At 39.9% G+C, this 14,780-nt stretch overlaps 1 protein-coding gene across 2 annotated transcripts in view; it reads left to right on the forward strand.

Moving 5' to 3' along the window:
- Positions 1-785: 785 nt before the first annotated feature.
- Positions 786-14,780, forward strand: part of LOC149999331 (uncharacterized) — a 72,430-nt gene continuing 58,435 nt past the window's right edge. The window contains exons 1-6 of one of the 2 annotated variants that reach the window (XM_090288977.1): positions 786-1,076; positions 3,345-3,445; positions 4,653-4,722; positions 6,967-7,097; positions 8,311-8,399; positions 9,873-9,972. In XM_090288977.1, the coding sequence (XP_090145103.1) occupies positions 869-1,076; positions 3,345-3,445; positions 4,653-4,722; positions 6,967-7,097; positions 8,311-8,399; positions 9,873-9,972 (699 nt within the window). In that variant the 5' untranslated portion in view covers positions 786-868. The remainder of the gene's footprint in view (positions 1,077-3,344; positions 3,446-4,652; positions 4,723-6,966; positions 7,098-8,310; positions 8,400-9,872; positions 9,973-14,780) is intronic. The other variant, XM_090288976.1, reaches the window with a different exon arrangement.

The raw sequence follows: 14,780 nt of genomic DNA on the forward strand, positions 1-14,780 counted from the left end.
GTAGTCAAGGATAAGAAGGCTACTAGTGTCTTGCCTGCCCCACTGTCTAGCTCCATCATTAGCGTCTCTGTGCCTACGTCTCTCTGTCTGTAAGATGGAGACAATAACAGTACTCACCTCGTATGTTTGTTGTGGGGGTTAAATGAGATCATAGTTAATTTCTTTTTTTTTTTTTAATAACCGAGGCAGTGTAGCTTGAGAGCTGAGAGTGTGGACGTTGGAGCCAGGCTGCCTGGGTTTCAGTTCCTGCTTTGTAACTTGGAGCTGTGTGACCTTGGTAAAGGGACCGACTTCTCTGCGTCTCAGTTTCCTCAACTGTACAATCTCCTTGGGTTTATTTAATGTGTTAATAAATGTAAAAAAAAATTAAAGCATAAGAGCTTATTTTTATTATAAAATAAAGCTCATAGAATAGTGTCTCGTAAATAAAGTTTCTTCACTGATCTGGCTGACGAAAGAAGGCTGGCGCTGATACAATTCTCTAGCTCCTTGGAAGAGAAGTTGGGGTGCGGGGTGGGGGTGGGGCTCCCATATCTTTATCTTGTTGGGTGTTTTCCTTCTCAAACTCAGAATTTGAAAGGGAACGGGAGTTCAGGAGCATTTTTTAATCTTTGGCGCAAACTCCAAAAACAGAGGAAGGAGCTGAGCCAGCAACCCTCCACGTGTGTTTTGCGGTGACGGTTGTCGAAATTACCAGAGCGCAGGGTGGCAGGGACTGGGACCCCGGGATCCGCGCTTGGGGCGTGGCTGGGGCCTGGCCAGTAGAGGGCGCACGGGGCGCCGTCAATCCACAGAGCCCCGGGGCGAGCGCACAGGCTGTCTGTCCCGCTGTCGGGTGTCAGGCAGGCAGCCATCTGGGCGGGCGGCAATGAGCTGTGTCTGGCCTCTGCGGCTGCTGAGGGCGACTGTCCGGCTTCGGCTCGGGCTTTGGTTCTCGCGGGCGGCCTCCTGGAGCGCAGGGTCCCGGACACTGGGCACACGGGCGCAGATTGGCGCGGGTGAGCAGCCGAGATTGGGGGGCTGCGCCGTGCGCATCGGCTGCGCCTCCGCCTTCTGGGGAGACACTGCAGCATCAGGTAACGCGGCTGCGATCTGCGCCCCGCGCTCACCCCCACTGAGCCCCTTTCTGCCCCGCCTTCCCAGAAGGAAAGGTTGGAAGGGAGGCGCCAGAAGTTAGCTGCAGCCCTGGAGGGAGACGCCTGGTGTGGGGGCTAGAGTCCCAGCCATGGCACTTGGAACTGTGCAAAGTTTAGAGTCCCACGCCTGGGCTTTTATTCGCCACGCCTCCCAGCCGTGCAGCGACCTTGCCTCTTTCCCAATGCAGTTGGCAGGGGGCCAGCCCTCTGCTCAACCTGACCCTGGAAGCGTCTGCCTTTCTCTTTCCCTGCCACTGCCTCCCCGCCCCCGCCCTCTTCCTTTGGAACTCTTCCTGGTCTGCAAAATCCTTCAGCCGCCTCGGGCAGGGCAGTGGAGTCCTTAAGATGGAGCCTCCTTGGTTGGTGGTGGTTGTGGATTTGAGGGGAGCAGTTGGGACTGTTAAAACTAGCCTTTATACCTAACTGATTTAGGGCTCTCTTGTGCCTTTGGACCCCTAAATATTTGTTAACATTTTTCAATCTTAAACTTTAATTTAAAATTAAAATTTAAAGTAAAAATTTATCTTTCCTCTTCCCCCTTTTGGGCACTTTGATAAAGAAATCAAGCAGAGGAAAGAGGACAGGGAATGAGACCCTCATTATTCAAACTCTGACTATACATGTGCTACTAACATACAGGAATGGGCCTGGGGGGATTTATTGATCTCTTTATTTACATGGAAGTCACCCAGTGAAATACTGTGCATGGAGAACACCCTTTGAGGCAATGTAAACATTTCTTTGTATTGAAGTGTGTTTTGACACATGGGTGTGCAGGCTCTGCCTGTTTCATTTGATTTGAAGGACATTGTCTCTGCAATGAAACACTAAACTGTTGCTTCACTGTCATCATGTCCTGAAGTTCCGATATTTATGTCTATTTATTTACAGTCTTAATGTTCTTTAGAGTCCTGCTCCTGTATCACAGTTACCAGGGCCGGATGACATATTCTATTATTGAAGAAGAGCCTGCTCTGGGATTCAAGAAACATGGCTAACTTCTGAAGGCTCATGTTTGGTGTTGAGTTCTGGGCCTAGTTCTGCTGCTAATTGGCTATGTGACCTTGGTGTTCAGTTTATCGAATCTCTTGGAACCTTGTTTTTCTTATTTCAGGGAAGCTGGGACCAATAACCTCCACCCATTTGGCCAATGACTACTAAATTCAGGGGTCAGCACTGGCCCTCATCTTCCTTGACCTATCAGTGGTATTGACCAAATTGATCACTGTCTTCTTAAAATGCTTTCTTCTTGAAGTCCTGTGAAGTTTTACCTCTTCCTCCCTGCCCAGTCCTTTGTAGTCTCCTTGACTGGTTCCTCTTCTCTAAAAGCTAATGTTTGGAGTGTCCCAGGCCTTGGCTCTCTTCCATGATATTTAATATCAATACCTTGATAGACTCCAACACGGACCTGTCCTGCTCTAAAATCCACGTTCAGGTACCCAGCTGCCTTCTTGATATCTTCTGTAAAGGGCATCTCAGAAGAAACATATTTAAAGCTGAATGCCCTAATCTGCTCTGTCCATCTTATCTATGTCAATAAATGGCAACCAGTCTTTCCATACTCAGGCCAAAACCCCTGCAGGGGAACTTGTCTAAATTACCCTTACTCTAGTCTAAACAACCAACTATTTGATAGCTTTAGCTTCCTACCTACTCTCCCTGGTTTTTCCCTTGCCCTTTCGAGATTTATTCTCTTCGGAGCTGCAAGTAACCATGCAAGTCAATCATGTCCTGAATTGGATGAAAACTGCCGGATGGTTTATCTCATTCAGAAAAAAATCCAAAGTCTAACAGTGACCTAAATGATGATATGATTTAGTCTCAGCTTCCTTTGACCTCAGCTAGAAAGGCATCCCAGGAACATGCCCCCAAAATACATAAGTATATATGCACAACTGCTGATTTTGCATAATGTAAAGAAAATAAGCCCTGGCTGCGTAGGTCTGTTGGTTAGAGTGTCATCCCCATACATCAAGGTTGTGGGTTTGATATCCGATGAAGGCACATACCAGAAGCCACCAACAAAGCATAAATAAGTGGAACAACAAATTGATGTCTCTCCCTCCTGTCCTCTCTCTCTCTCTCAAATCAATAAATTAAAAAAAGAAGGAACGATAAGATTTTACTTACACTTTAAATTTTTTTTGAGTAAATTACTGTTAAATTTAGAATTTAAAAAGTAAATTACACTCTGTGCTTTACTTCTAGTTCCTCAGCTAATATATGGAGAGAAGCTGGATTTTTTGGTTTTTGATTATCTCTCGGAGGTAACTATGTGCCTGCTAACTGCTGCAAAAGTAAAATCACCGGTAAGTTAATTATTGTGATCATTTTAATGACCATGTAATCATACCTTAAAGGATAATTATGCAAGCCAATGTTTGCATAAGTGTCATATTGTAAAGTTTTAAAACATTAGGTGTTATTATTGGAGAGAATTAAGTTATTTGTTTATTTACCATCACTTAAGTCGAATTTATCTTAAGGAAATACAGCTAACTGTGGAAGAGCTTTACTCTCAAAGATGGGTAATGTAGCCTTATTTATAACATTCACAAAAAACTAAAGGCTTAAATGGCCAGCAATAAGGAAATGGTTAAATAAATGATGAGAGTTCCAGCTAATGAAATCTTACATAGCCACTAAACTTATAGTTATGGAAAGCTTTATTAACATAAAAAATTGTTTATGCTGCTATATATAATACATGACAAAAGTCTTAGTCCTAACTTTGAAATATTTCTGTTAGTCCCACTGAATTACTTTTTTTTTTTTTTAATATCTAAGACCAAGAAATTGGCTTGAAGCATGGAGTATCCCAGCAGAAATTCCATTTAGACAAGAGAACCATTCAAATTATGTAGCTTGCTAGAGAATACATACAAGTCTTAGTATAGCTGTCATTGATTTTGTGATATTTAGTCCATGTAAGCACCTGCTTTTACTTGGTAGGATTAATTTGAATGTGAACCCATAGTAACATAACTAATTATCTAGTCTGTGCTTTAAACTACAGTTTGACTGAAAATGAGGTACTCGTGAATAACTACATCACCCATGGTACCTCTTACTCCACTTGACCCTTTTGGTTACCTGTATCTGTTTCTATAATTTATCAACTAAATGTGAAATCATTAGCTTCTCTTGAGAATTAGTGTAGGGTATGCTCAGGACGTGTCTAGTATTGGGAATGTTAGTTTTTCCTAAAACTTTTGAGTTAAAACCACTAGGGATCACAAAAGAGAAGTGACTTATTTGTTCAATTGTAATCTTTATTTCATCTCTTTGGTAGTAATGCAAGTTAAGTTTATTTTGAACATAATGTTAGCTCTTTCCATTGATTGATTATATTCTTAAATTCACTAGGGATTAGTTCTTTTTTTAGACAATATAAGTATTACAGTTACTTAAAATTTAATGTAGCTTTGCAAGTAATTAAAGGATTGACTAGTCTGTTGCCTTTGAGTTGACCAAATACACTTCATAGTGGATAACGCATTTATTCCTATAACTTAGGACTTGGGCTATGTACCTGATTTTGTACAGACTGCCATGGTTCCATATATAAAGGACATTCACAAAAAAGGTAACTTGAAAAAATGTTTGTCATCAAATCCTGTAATCAATGGCATGTCAAATTTTAAGAGAAGTTATGTATTTATATATTATATTTATATAATATAGATAAATATAGATAAGTTACTAAAAGTAAATAATTAACTTCATGAATATTCAAAAGGCTTTATTAGCCACCTTGATGTGGTTCTGAGGGAAGAAGGTAGTTGCTATTAGGTGAAAGAATATTTTAAAATATAGCCAGCATTAATCTACCAGCATACTTGGGTTGATTTCCAGTCTGAGAGTTAGAATTATACTGGGTCACTCTCTCTCCCTTGGCTCTCTGTGACTCAGGGCAAATCTTACTAAGACGGCTCCCTAGGGTCAGATGAAAACTTGTGGTTACAGGACCCCTAAAAGCTGCTCACCATGCTTGAACCAAATCCGAGATTCTGGCCTCATAATCTAGTGCTGTGCAAAAGAAGGTCTTTTGCAATTGGGTCCTGAGGTAACTTCAAGGGGCATTACTGAATATCTTTCAAGCACTGAAAATGTATCTCTGCTTAAGAAGGATAAATCCCTTATGATATCTTGAAGATGAAAATCTTTAAGACAAAGAGCTTTGAATAATTTCTAGTCTGATGTAGTTATTATGTATTCATTTGTTTTATTGTTGATGCATCCCAGAATACACGTTAGGAGAGTCTGTTTTCTAAAATATCAGTTTTCCCCTAGAGGGAACTATATCCTCTTTTAAAAAAACCAGTTATCCTGAAAAAGACGCAAAAAGAAAGCAAGGTGTCAGTCAGACTTGCCAAAACTTCTTATGAACCTTAAGCTGGTAATAAATTTGTTATTTGTATATTATCTTTCATTTTGGAATCATAAGATGTCATTCAATGCACAAGAGTGTCTACCGCTCTTGCTCAATATGCTAAATATGAAGTTAGACATCACAATACAAACAAGGTTGAAGATATTAGCACTTTTGGGGTGGAAATAAAACCAGGTTTGAGGGAGGGAGTTTCTTTCTATAGAAGTATTGGTTGAAGCCATTATTGGGAAGGATTTCTGAAGGAGAGGGGAGGGAATGAATATAAAGGAGAGTAGGATTGATTTTTAAGGGAAGGGGAGGGATGGTAGAAGCAAAGAACACGATGTAAGAAGTGAGGGGAGGGAAGAGATGGGGAAGAACATGGATAATACATTCCCCAGGACCCAAGCAGGAGGGGTTTTTAAGGAAGTGTTGCTGGGGTGGAAGGAGGTGGGACGGAGGACGGGGTGGATTCAGATGCACGGGAATAGGTTGAAAAGAGTGAAAACAGAGAAAAAAGTGTTGTCCTTAGTTAGAAAAAGTATTCATTCGTGGATATAAATTCTAATCATTTATACTTAATAATCATTCTTTGGCCCGTTAATAAGAGTGGTTCAGCAGAGCATTCAGAGGCCTTTGCAGATTTTGTCTCATGGCCATTAACCACCCACACAAGGCCATAAAGAGATACAGAGTGTGACACCGCAGATGACAGCAGGCAGGGACTGGGACGAGCAGGGTTTCCATCCTGCTGCTGTCCCTAAAAAGCTGCGTGACCCTGGACAAGCCATTTAGCTCTCTGCACCTTAGTTCCCTCATCTGTAAGTGAGGTGGTTGGATTTGGTAAGTTTCTTAGTCTGGTGCCCAAGGCTGGACTGCAGGGAATCTGCCATGCCCCTGGAATTATAAGCAGAAAAATGTTTTTCTCCTGAAGGAGGGAATCCATAGCTTTTATCAGATACCCCAAAGGATAATGAATCTTTAGAAGATAAGAACTCCTGGATGAGGTAATCACTAAAGTCCTCTCTACTTTAGGATTCTGGAATTTTGAATCTCTAGCCTAAGCCAGTCTGTAGTGGTCCTCGTGGCCTGTCTTAGCAAATCACTTTCAGAGATCAAATTTAAGATTAGAATTTTTAAAGTGTGATTGAGTGGATCAGTCCTCTCTAGTGGATCACTTAGAAAAATCTGGAGAATTCTTAAAATTAGAACTAGTCTTTTTTTTTTATTTAATAGGTCACAGATATTTTTATTAGGACCCAACGGTGACATCTCTATTCACATCAGTTACCAGTTGTGCACCTGATGAGTATAAACACCGAAAGTGGCTTCAGCCACTTAAACATTGTATAGGGATGCCATTGCCTTTGGGGTGTTTGCCTCTAGAGGAACACAAAACGATGGGGAGAGAAAACAGATGGAAGAACGAGTGATTGCCACGGTGTTTCTCTCTTGCAGGTGTGCGCGTGGTCAGCAATGCCGGGGGCACCAACCCTCTCATGTGTGCTGCTGCCCTTGACAAGGTGGCCAGGAAGGCAGATGTCAACTTGAAAATAGCAGTGGTCACTGGAGATGACATCATGGGAGAGGTTATTGCCGTGTCTGTGATATGCTCCCAAGCGAGAAGCCATTGTATCATGTAGTGAACAATTAGGATCATTTAAATTGGTCTAATTATTGGATTTCGGTATAACTCTTTGGGCTGAGCTCTAGAAATATCTTTCTAATATGTGTCACTTTAGTCTAGAAAACATGGTATGTCAGCTGCCTTGATTGGTTCTCCATTTACATTTATAAACCACTTAGGAATGTGGTATGAAAGATTTATTGGTTTACTAAAGACTGTGTTTAAAATAACTTGGGGCCCTTTTTTGGACATGGAAGTCTAAATCGAAATTGTGTTTCTTACAAAACATGAAGTTATTTAGCACAAGTTATTACCTACCTTTGTAATCTTAATGTCACTTGGGTTCCAGCTGATTGCTGGATTCTGCTATAGGTAATGCATTCTGTGCACAACAGGAAGGGAAACGAAATTGGTAAGTTTTTTATGAACACTTCAATTTGACAGGCTAGATGTTTCAGGCAAGAAAGACCATGTACTTTCATGGTCATGGGCTGGAAAGCAAAATAAAACTCATTTCTTTCAGGGAAATGATATTGATAAGTTTTATTCTTAACTTCGGGTTGACAGGAAGCCTGATTCTTTCCTGGAGAGAAATTATTATAGGATCTTTCAAATTCCACATATCACTTTGTAAGAGCAAGAGCAGATTGCATACATATTTACACCAGTCCTGTGGGATCCATACTATCAGTTTCTGCTTTAAGAATGGAGGAACTCAGAGAAGCACAGAGGAGCCAAGTGGTTTGCCAGGCTCCAGAGCCTACCCGCTTCTCCAGGAGGCTTCACTCAGCCTTTCTTGGTTAGTTAGGTCCCTTGTCTACACAGTGGAGCTTCTGATACCTGCCTTACAGGGTTGCTTGGAAAGCTAAATGAAGCACTGTATGAAATGTGCCTGAAACAGAATACTATTTTCAATACATACTAATTTCTTTATGTCAGTAATGAAATATATAGGATTCTACATATCTATTACATGTTTTATTGTTTTAACAGATACAGGGTGGGGCAAAAGTAGGTTTACAGTTGTGAGTATGCAAAACATAGTTTATTTTTGTATTATTATTATTAATCATTATACTAGTTCCCATAGGAACAACTGTAAACCTACTTTTGTATAATAAAAAGTAAGCTCTCTAGGAATAAAGGTTTAAAATATTTTTGTAAAATATTTATAGAAGGAGACTCTGCAAAGATCAGCTATCACAGATATAGAGAGTGGGAAGAACTTTCCAGACACCATGAAAAGCATGAATGTGTACCTTGGGTAAGGTCTTTTCTCTTATATTCTTTATTCCTCCCACTCTCCCTCCCTCCCTTCCATCCTTCTGAGTACAAATGGCCACATGGGACTTCAAAGTATTAATCATTTAAAAAGCCTTCTTCCCAGGGTTCCAGGCAGCAGCAGAAACTCTTAAGATGATGAACAGGACTTTCAGGAGGCCCAGCAAAGTTTGTAGCTCCCGCACCACACCATAGGCCTGGGGTAACAGAGGCAGACATTCTCTGACAACTGTAGCTGTTACAGTGGTATCCCCCGACTTATCTAAACCAACAGCAGGACAGAAAGAAGAATTTAACTTTAACCTTTGGGAGTTAAAAGCTTTGGTTGTAAGAGATTGGAAGGATGGGGCTCTGTGTACTTGGTGCTTCTGTTGCTTTTAAGTCATTTACTTAAAGAAGTTTATGGCAGAAGCAAATGCCAATCCAGATGTTCCTCTAAAAGAGACCGCTCCACTGATGAAGCCTCACCAAACTTAATAGGAGTTCACAATCTGAAATTTCAAAGCACAGGTAAATGTCCACAGAATTCATACACTGTGATGATTCGATGCAGAATGGAAGAAGCATGGTAAAGATGTTTAAAGAAATAAAGATGGAATAAAACCATAAGCAGGGAACAAGCTTTCACAAAAGGCCTAGAAGGATTTGAATAGAAACCAAATGAACTTTATTAATCAAACATATAATCTTTGAAATCGAAACTCCATGGGTAGATTAAACAGCTGATGTGATACAATTAATGAAAGATTAATGAAGTGGAAAATGGATCTGAGAAAATTTCTGAGAATGCAGCCCAGGTTAAAGAGATGAAAAATGCAAGAAAAGTTAGAGATATGTGGATAGCATTATAAGGTCTAATGTTCTATTCAATAAAGAGTGACAGGACAGAATATAAAGAATGGGGTGAAAGCGATATCCAGAGACCGAGGCCGAGCATTGTTCAGTGTTGATGAAACATATCTATCCATATGGTCAAGAAGGAGAGCCAAGCCCAAGCAGATTAAACACAAAAGATATAACACAATGCAACTGTCTAAAACCAAAATCTGAGATTGTAAGAGCATCCAAAGAGAAAAGACAATACACAAACATCAATAATTAGACTGATAACATACTTCTCAACAGTAAAACTGGACACCAGGAGATTGTGAAATAGCATCTCTGAAGAAAAATGACTGATGTTCCAGAATTGTGAACACAGACAAGCCAGCATTGTAGAATGGGTGTGATGCCAGCAGAATACCTGATAAAAAGGTTTACGGGAAATACTGATTAAAAAATAATAATAACGGAAATATCTAGGAGAGTGCTTATGTCCACATCATTGTATGCCTGGAATTACTTGAAGCCTATTTGAGTCATTGGACAAAATGATAAGCAGTTTTGTTTGTTTTAATCAAAAGCTTTCATCTGACCTGGGTTAAAAACAATAACAGGGATGTTCTGTTTCCCAAAGAGCGAGGCCGATAAGCAGGGCCCTGGACCTTGGTGCTGACATCGTTCTGACCGGGCGCTGTGTGGACAGTGCTGTCGTGCTGGGACCCCTCATTCATGCTGTAAGTTGACGAGGAGATCATACCTGTCACCTTGAGCGCATCATCTTTGTTTTACTTACTAACACACAAGTAACTTTCTTTGGTCATTACAAAGTGTGTTTTTAGGTGTCAATTTGCTAACTTCAAAAATATTCAAAACAAGTACAAAGTAAATATATGGCTCCTCTATTAGAGGTTAATATGTCCCGTGTACCAAAAAGCACACAGTGAATTTCAAATTTGATTTTATATAATGATGATATTCCACGAAAATACTGTAGAATAATTTGTTATTGTTGTTAACCAAATTATTCAGAGATGACCACAGGAAACTGGTTTATAAACTGGTATATGTGGTTCATGTGATAGCTTCTGCACCTTTGTATTCAATACCTTGGAATCCTTTAGAATCTTAAGGTTATTAGAAAAGTCTTTAGAATTTGAGGAGCCATCTATATGTTTGGGGACTATTTTGCTTATGTTAATTTTTTAATAATAATTTTTCCTAAAATTAGGTGTATTAACTCTTGGTCAAGTTTCCAGCTCTTGGTGGGCCCCCATTTAATCCCTTAGAGGCCAGAGGTTCTTGTTGTAACATATTCTCAAGTCAAATCCAGTGTCTCAAGGGCGTGGCGGGCTCTTTTTCTCCATACAAAGAGAGAATGATCACTGTGCTTTTTAGGTAGAATGATCCATATTTTAGGCTTCTTGGGTCTCCCTGTTCATCCATTCAGACCCCACCCAGAGTGTAACTGGTCTTTTAAAGTTGTGTACTTTAGGTTTAAGTCTGCATCCGCCATGGGAGGCTGCTTCTAAAGCCTTCATATTGATCCTCAAATCCATGTACCTTTGGGCCCATCTATTGCTCCAGTCAACTCTTCCTTCCCTCCATTTTCCAACCAGTTTATCTCTTGGGGGCTAGATCCTATCGATATTGATCTATCTTCTCTCCTTTCTTCCTCCCAGTCAAAAAGTACTGTTCTTTGTAACCCTGGTTTTGTGAATATATTGAGCAAATTATTTGCTATATATATTCAAGAGGCTCCAATATTTATAATTGCCTCTTATTAATTTTGTGACTTGGGGAAGTTACATGCTCTCCAAGCCTCTGCGTCCGCATTTTCATTTCCACAACAGACCCAGGTGAAACAGTACAGTGTCTGTAAGGTCCCCACAAACATGTTATTGTTACTAGAGATAGGATGAGCATTATGCAAGGAAATGTTCAGAGAGCCTAGGAAATTTACAGCTGGAGGCTCTCATCTGTTCTGAAGGGGGACAGGAAGGTCTTTCAGTGAAGTGACATTTAAGGTGAAACCTTTAGAATGAATAAATTCTGTTCTGGAATAAAACAGAACTTGGAAGTGGAAGACACTGCTCAGCGTGTTCCAGGGCCTGGGGCATGTGGTGGAGGGATGTGGACGCTGGGAAGTCCAGGCTGGTGGGACGAAGAGAAAGGATGGGGCAAGGTGAGCCTGAGAAGGGGGCAGGAGCCAGAGCGTAGAGGACTCTGAAGGTCATGGTTACACTTGCTCACTAAACCACTGAAGAAAATCAAAAGCAAGGAATTGGCATGATTGATGTAAGTTCTAAAGAGGTCATTCTGGCTACAAAGCAATCCAGGGGCAACAGACGGAAACACCAGGCTGTTGTTGGAGGCCTGCTGAGAACTACTGGCCTGAGCAAGGGAAGGAACTGAGAGCAGTGTATTGATTAAAAAATGTTAGGAGGTAAAACTGGCAAGATTTGTTAGCAGAGGGGATGTACTAGATCAAAGAGAAGTGGGTTCTAGGCTTTTGGACACAGCACCAGGATTACATTTTCTTTTTTTAAATAATAAGGGAAAAACCCATAAACACCTTAAAATATCTAATATAAGGAAATGGTAACACACCATTATTGATTATTATCTTTATAATAATGATAAAGCACAGGAAAGGCATATTATTTAATTTCAGGAAAATAAATGCATGATAATAAAAAGTATACCAGTATTCTGATGAAAAGTGTTGAAAAATAGACATTAAAATCCTATACCTAGGTAAGGATCAGGAAAGAATTTATACCAGCTACTAGGGTTCATAGTAGTTTAATGAGTAATTTCTTCACTTTTCAAATTTTCTTTGAGGAGCAAGTATTACTTTTATAATAAGAAATTATTTATACAATAAAGTAATACGAGCTAGAGGAGCTATTTTAGAGGAAAACCTTGTCACTTGTACTTTGCTATTTGCAGATATTTACATTGTTATTTGTGGCATGTTTAAAATGAGACGAGGGTGCATAGATGTTTTCTTGGGGAAAGGTGGCCTTGTTTCATTTTCTTGTTTAGAGTAAATGGCGCCTGCTAATTGTTAAGAATTAACTAGTTTAAAAATGTTTGGAATGGTTTTCTGTGTTGAGCACCACGTGCGGCTCGTTTATTCCTCATGTGGACCCATGTAGGTGGCCCCACGTGTTGGTTGTGAGCTGCATAGTTTACACGGCCATGTGTGGAGACCCTAAAACACAGAAGGGTCTGGCACCTCAGGCCTTCTGAGTACTAGACCCAGGCATGTCACTTCTGTTCGCTCAGCACTGTGTTTCTCTGGTCCTTCAAGGCCCAAAGCTGCGCAAACACTGAGGCTGTCTGTTGTCGGTCACTGCTGCATCCTCAGGCAATCCAAGTTCCTTTTCAAAAAGGTGGTTAATCAAAAGGAAGACAATAAAATGCAATAATAACCCCACCGCACACACCTACAGTCAACATTTTGGTATATAGCCTTTCAGCCAGCCAGCCATGAACACCCGTTAGTATCATATATGTGCGTCATGAAAAGCCTGGCTCCATTTTTGATGTTTGATTGCTGACAGTTCTCAAGCCCCACCACGCCCCCTTCCTTTTCCTCCCTACACTTGGGCACTCTGATGAAGAGAGAGACTGTGGCTCCCGCGAGAAGTTCAAAACACACAAGCCCTGCCTGACATGTGGGGATCCTCACCGCGGCATACCCCTTTATTGCAGTAAAATTCAAGCCAGTCTCCTTCCCTGATCAAGCCAGCTTGAGACGTGCTAGGGAGACTTCCTTACTCTCCGCAGAAAGCCTCCATGTGTGAGTGATAAACCTTTTCATATGCTCTTGGCATGCGTAAGCAGCATCATTACCAGGCTTTACATCTGACCCTAATTCTGTAGGGGTTGGGGGGTCCTCCATGTCTCCTTGTGGCGACTACAACATTATGGATTATCAGTGTGAAAACTGTAACATATATATCTCAAACAAGAATGAGATCGTCCTATGAATAGTATCTAATAATCTGATTTTTAAAATAATGTACTTCGAACAATAATATCATTCAGTGTTTTTCAAAACATCATTTTCAATGGCTGCACGTGATCCTAATATATGGCACAAATGATCTAAGCAACTTAGAATTGGACGTGTGTGTTGGCTCCAGTACTTCTACTATTTTAAGTAAGCTACAGTAGATATTTGTGGCTGAATCTTGGTGTTTTTGTGATGATCTCTTTAAGATAAATTCTGCTTTTAAGTACTAATGAATAAAAGCACAATCTAGGGTAACGTATATGGAAAACCTGCCACGTGCAGTTATTGGGGACCCCAAAACAAGGCTTTCAGACCTGCTTTCAGAGACGGCCTAATACAATTAGAGATTCAGAAGAATATTTTCAAGGTAAAAATTGAATTAAAAAATAAAAATGAAGACAGCTAAAACCAGTAAATGTAGCCTCTTTATTTGTATAAAATTTTACAAGGTGTGAGGTTACCACAAGGTGGCACTAACACATTTCCATTTATTTGTGACGCATTAATGAGCAGTTTTTCTCTACTAATCTATTCGGGGTTTTTTGTTTGTTTTTGTTTTTTATGAGTTATAGCTGGAAGAATATTTAGGTTTAGTATGACATTTAAAAAATTAGGTTACATTAAAGAAAAAGACAAGACAGGATTTTTATTTAAGAACACAAATATTATGTATGTTTGTATAACCACAGAGCCTGACAGATATCACTGGTTTGCTTCAAAAAAAGTAAAAATCACAGTAGTGAGCATAGTGTGTGTGTGTGTGTGTGTGTGTGTGTGTGTGTGTGTGTGTGTGTTAATTCATGGACATAAGAGGATGAAAGAACCAACTTTTACAGAGTTGATTTATATTATAACCTTGTGTCTAACTGAAATGTCAGCTTTCATGTTTTCTTAAATTAGGGATCCTCAGTAGTCCATTTCTTCTCTCCCATGTACCAACACAATTTTGAGGGCAGGGAAGTTTTATAAAGTATACTTCTCTATTTACTCTGCTTCTTCCCCTCTCTGAACATTCTGAATGCACCTAGGAAGCATTACCTCATGAGCTTCAGTTAATCACAGTTCTATTTACACAATTATGTCCTTCTGATGAAATGACCTTTTTTATTCCAGGTAGCAGTCATCTTTGCTCTGAAATCTACCTTTTCTGATTAGTAGCATGTAGCCATGCCCACTTTCTTTCAAGTCTTGTTTTTTGATAATCTAACAGTCTCTGCCTTTTAATTAGGATGTTTATATCATTTATGTTAATGTGACTATTGGTATAGTTAGGCTTAAATCTGTCATCTTGCTGTTGGTTTTCTATTTGTTTCATCTAACTCTTTGTTCCCCATTTTCCACTTTGTTTGAGATTAAGGGTTTTTTCTTTTTTAATTCCATTTTATGTCACTTACTGGCTTATTAGCTGTAACTTTTTTTTTTGTTGTTACTTTACTGATGGCTCTAGTGCTTGTTGTATAATTCTTTAATGTTGCAGTCTACTTTCAAGTGATATTATAATATTTCACATGAAGTAGAAGA

This window comes from Furipterus horrens, unplaced genomic scaffold (genome assembly GCF_987537825.1).
Source record: "Furipterus horrens unplaced genomic scaffold, mFurHor1.1.pri manual_scaffold_10, whole genome shotgun sequence".
NCBI classification, from domain to species: Eukaryota; Metazoa; Chordata; class Mammalia; order Chiroptera; family Furipteridae; genus Furipterus; species Furipterus horrens.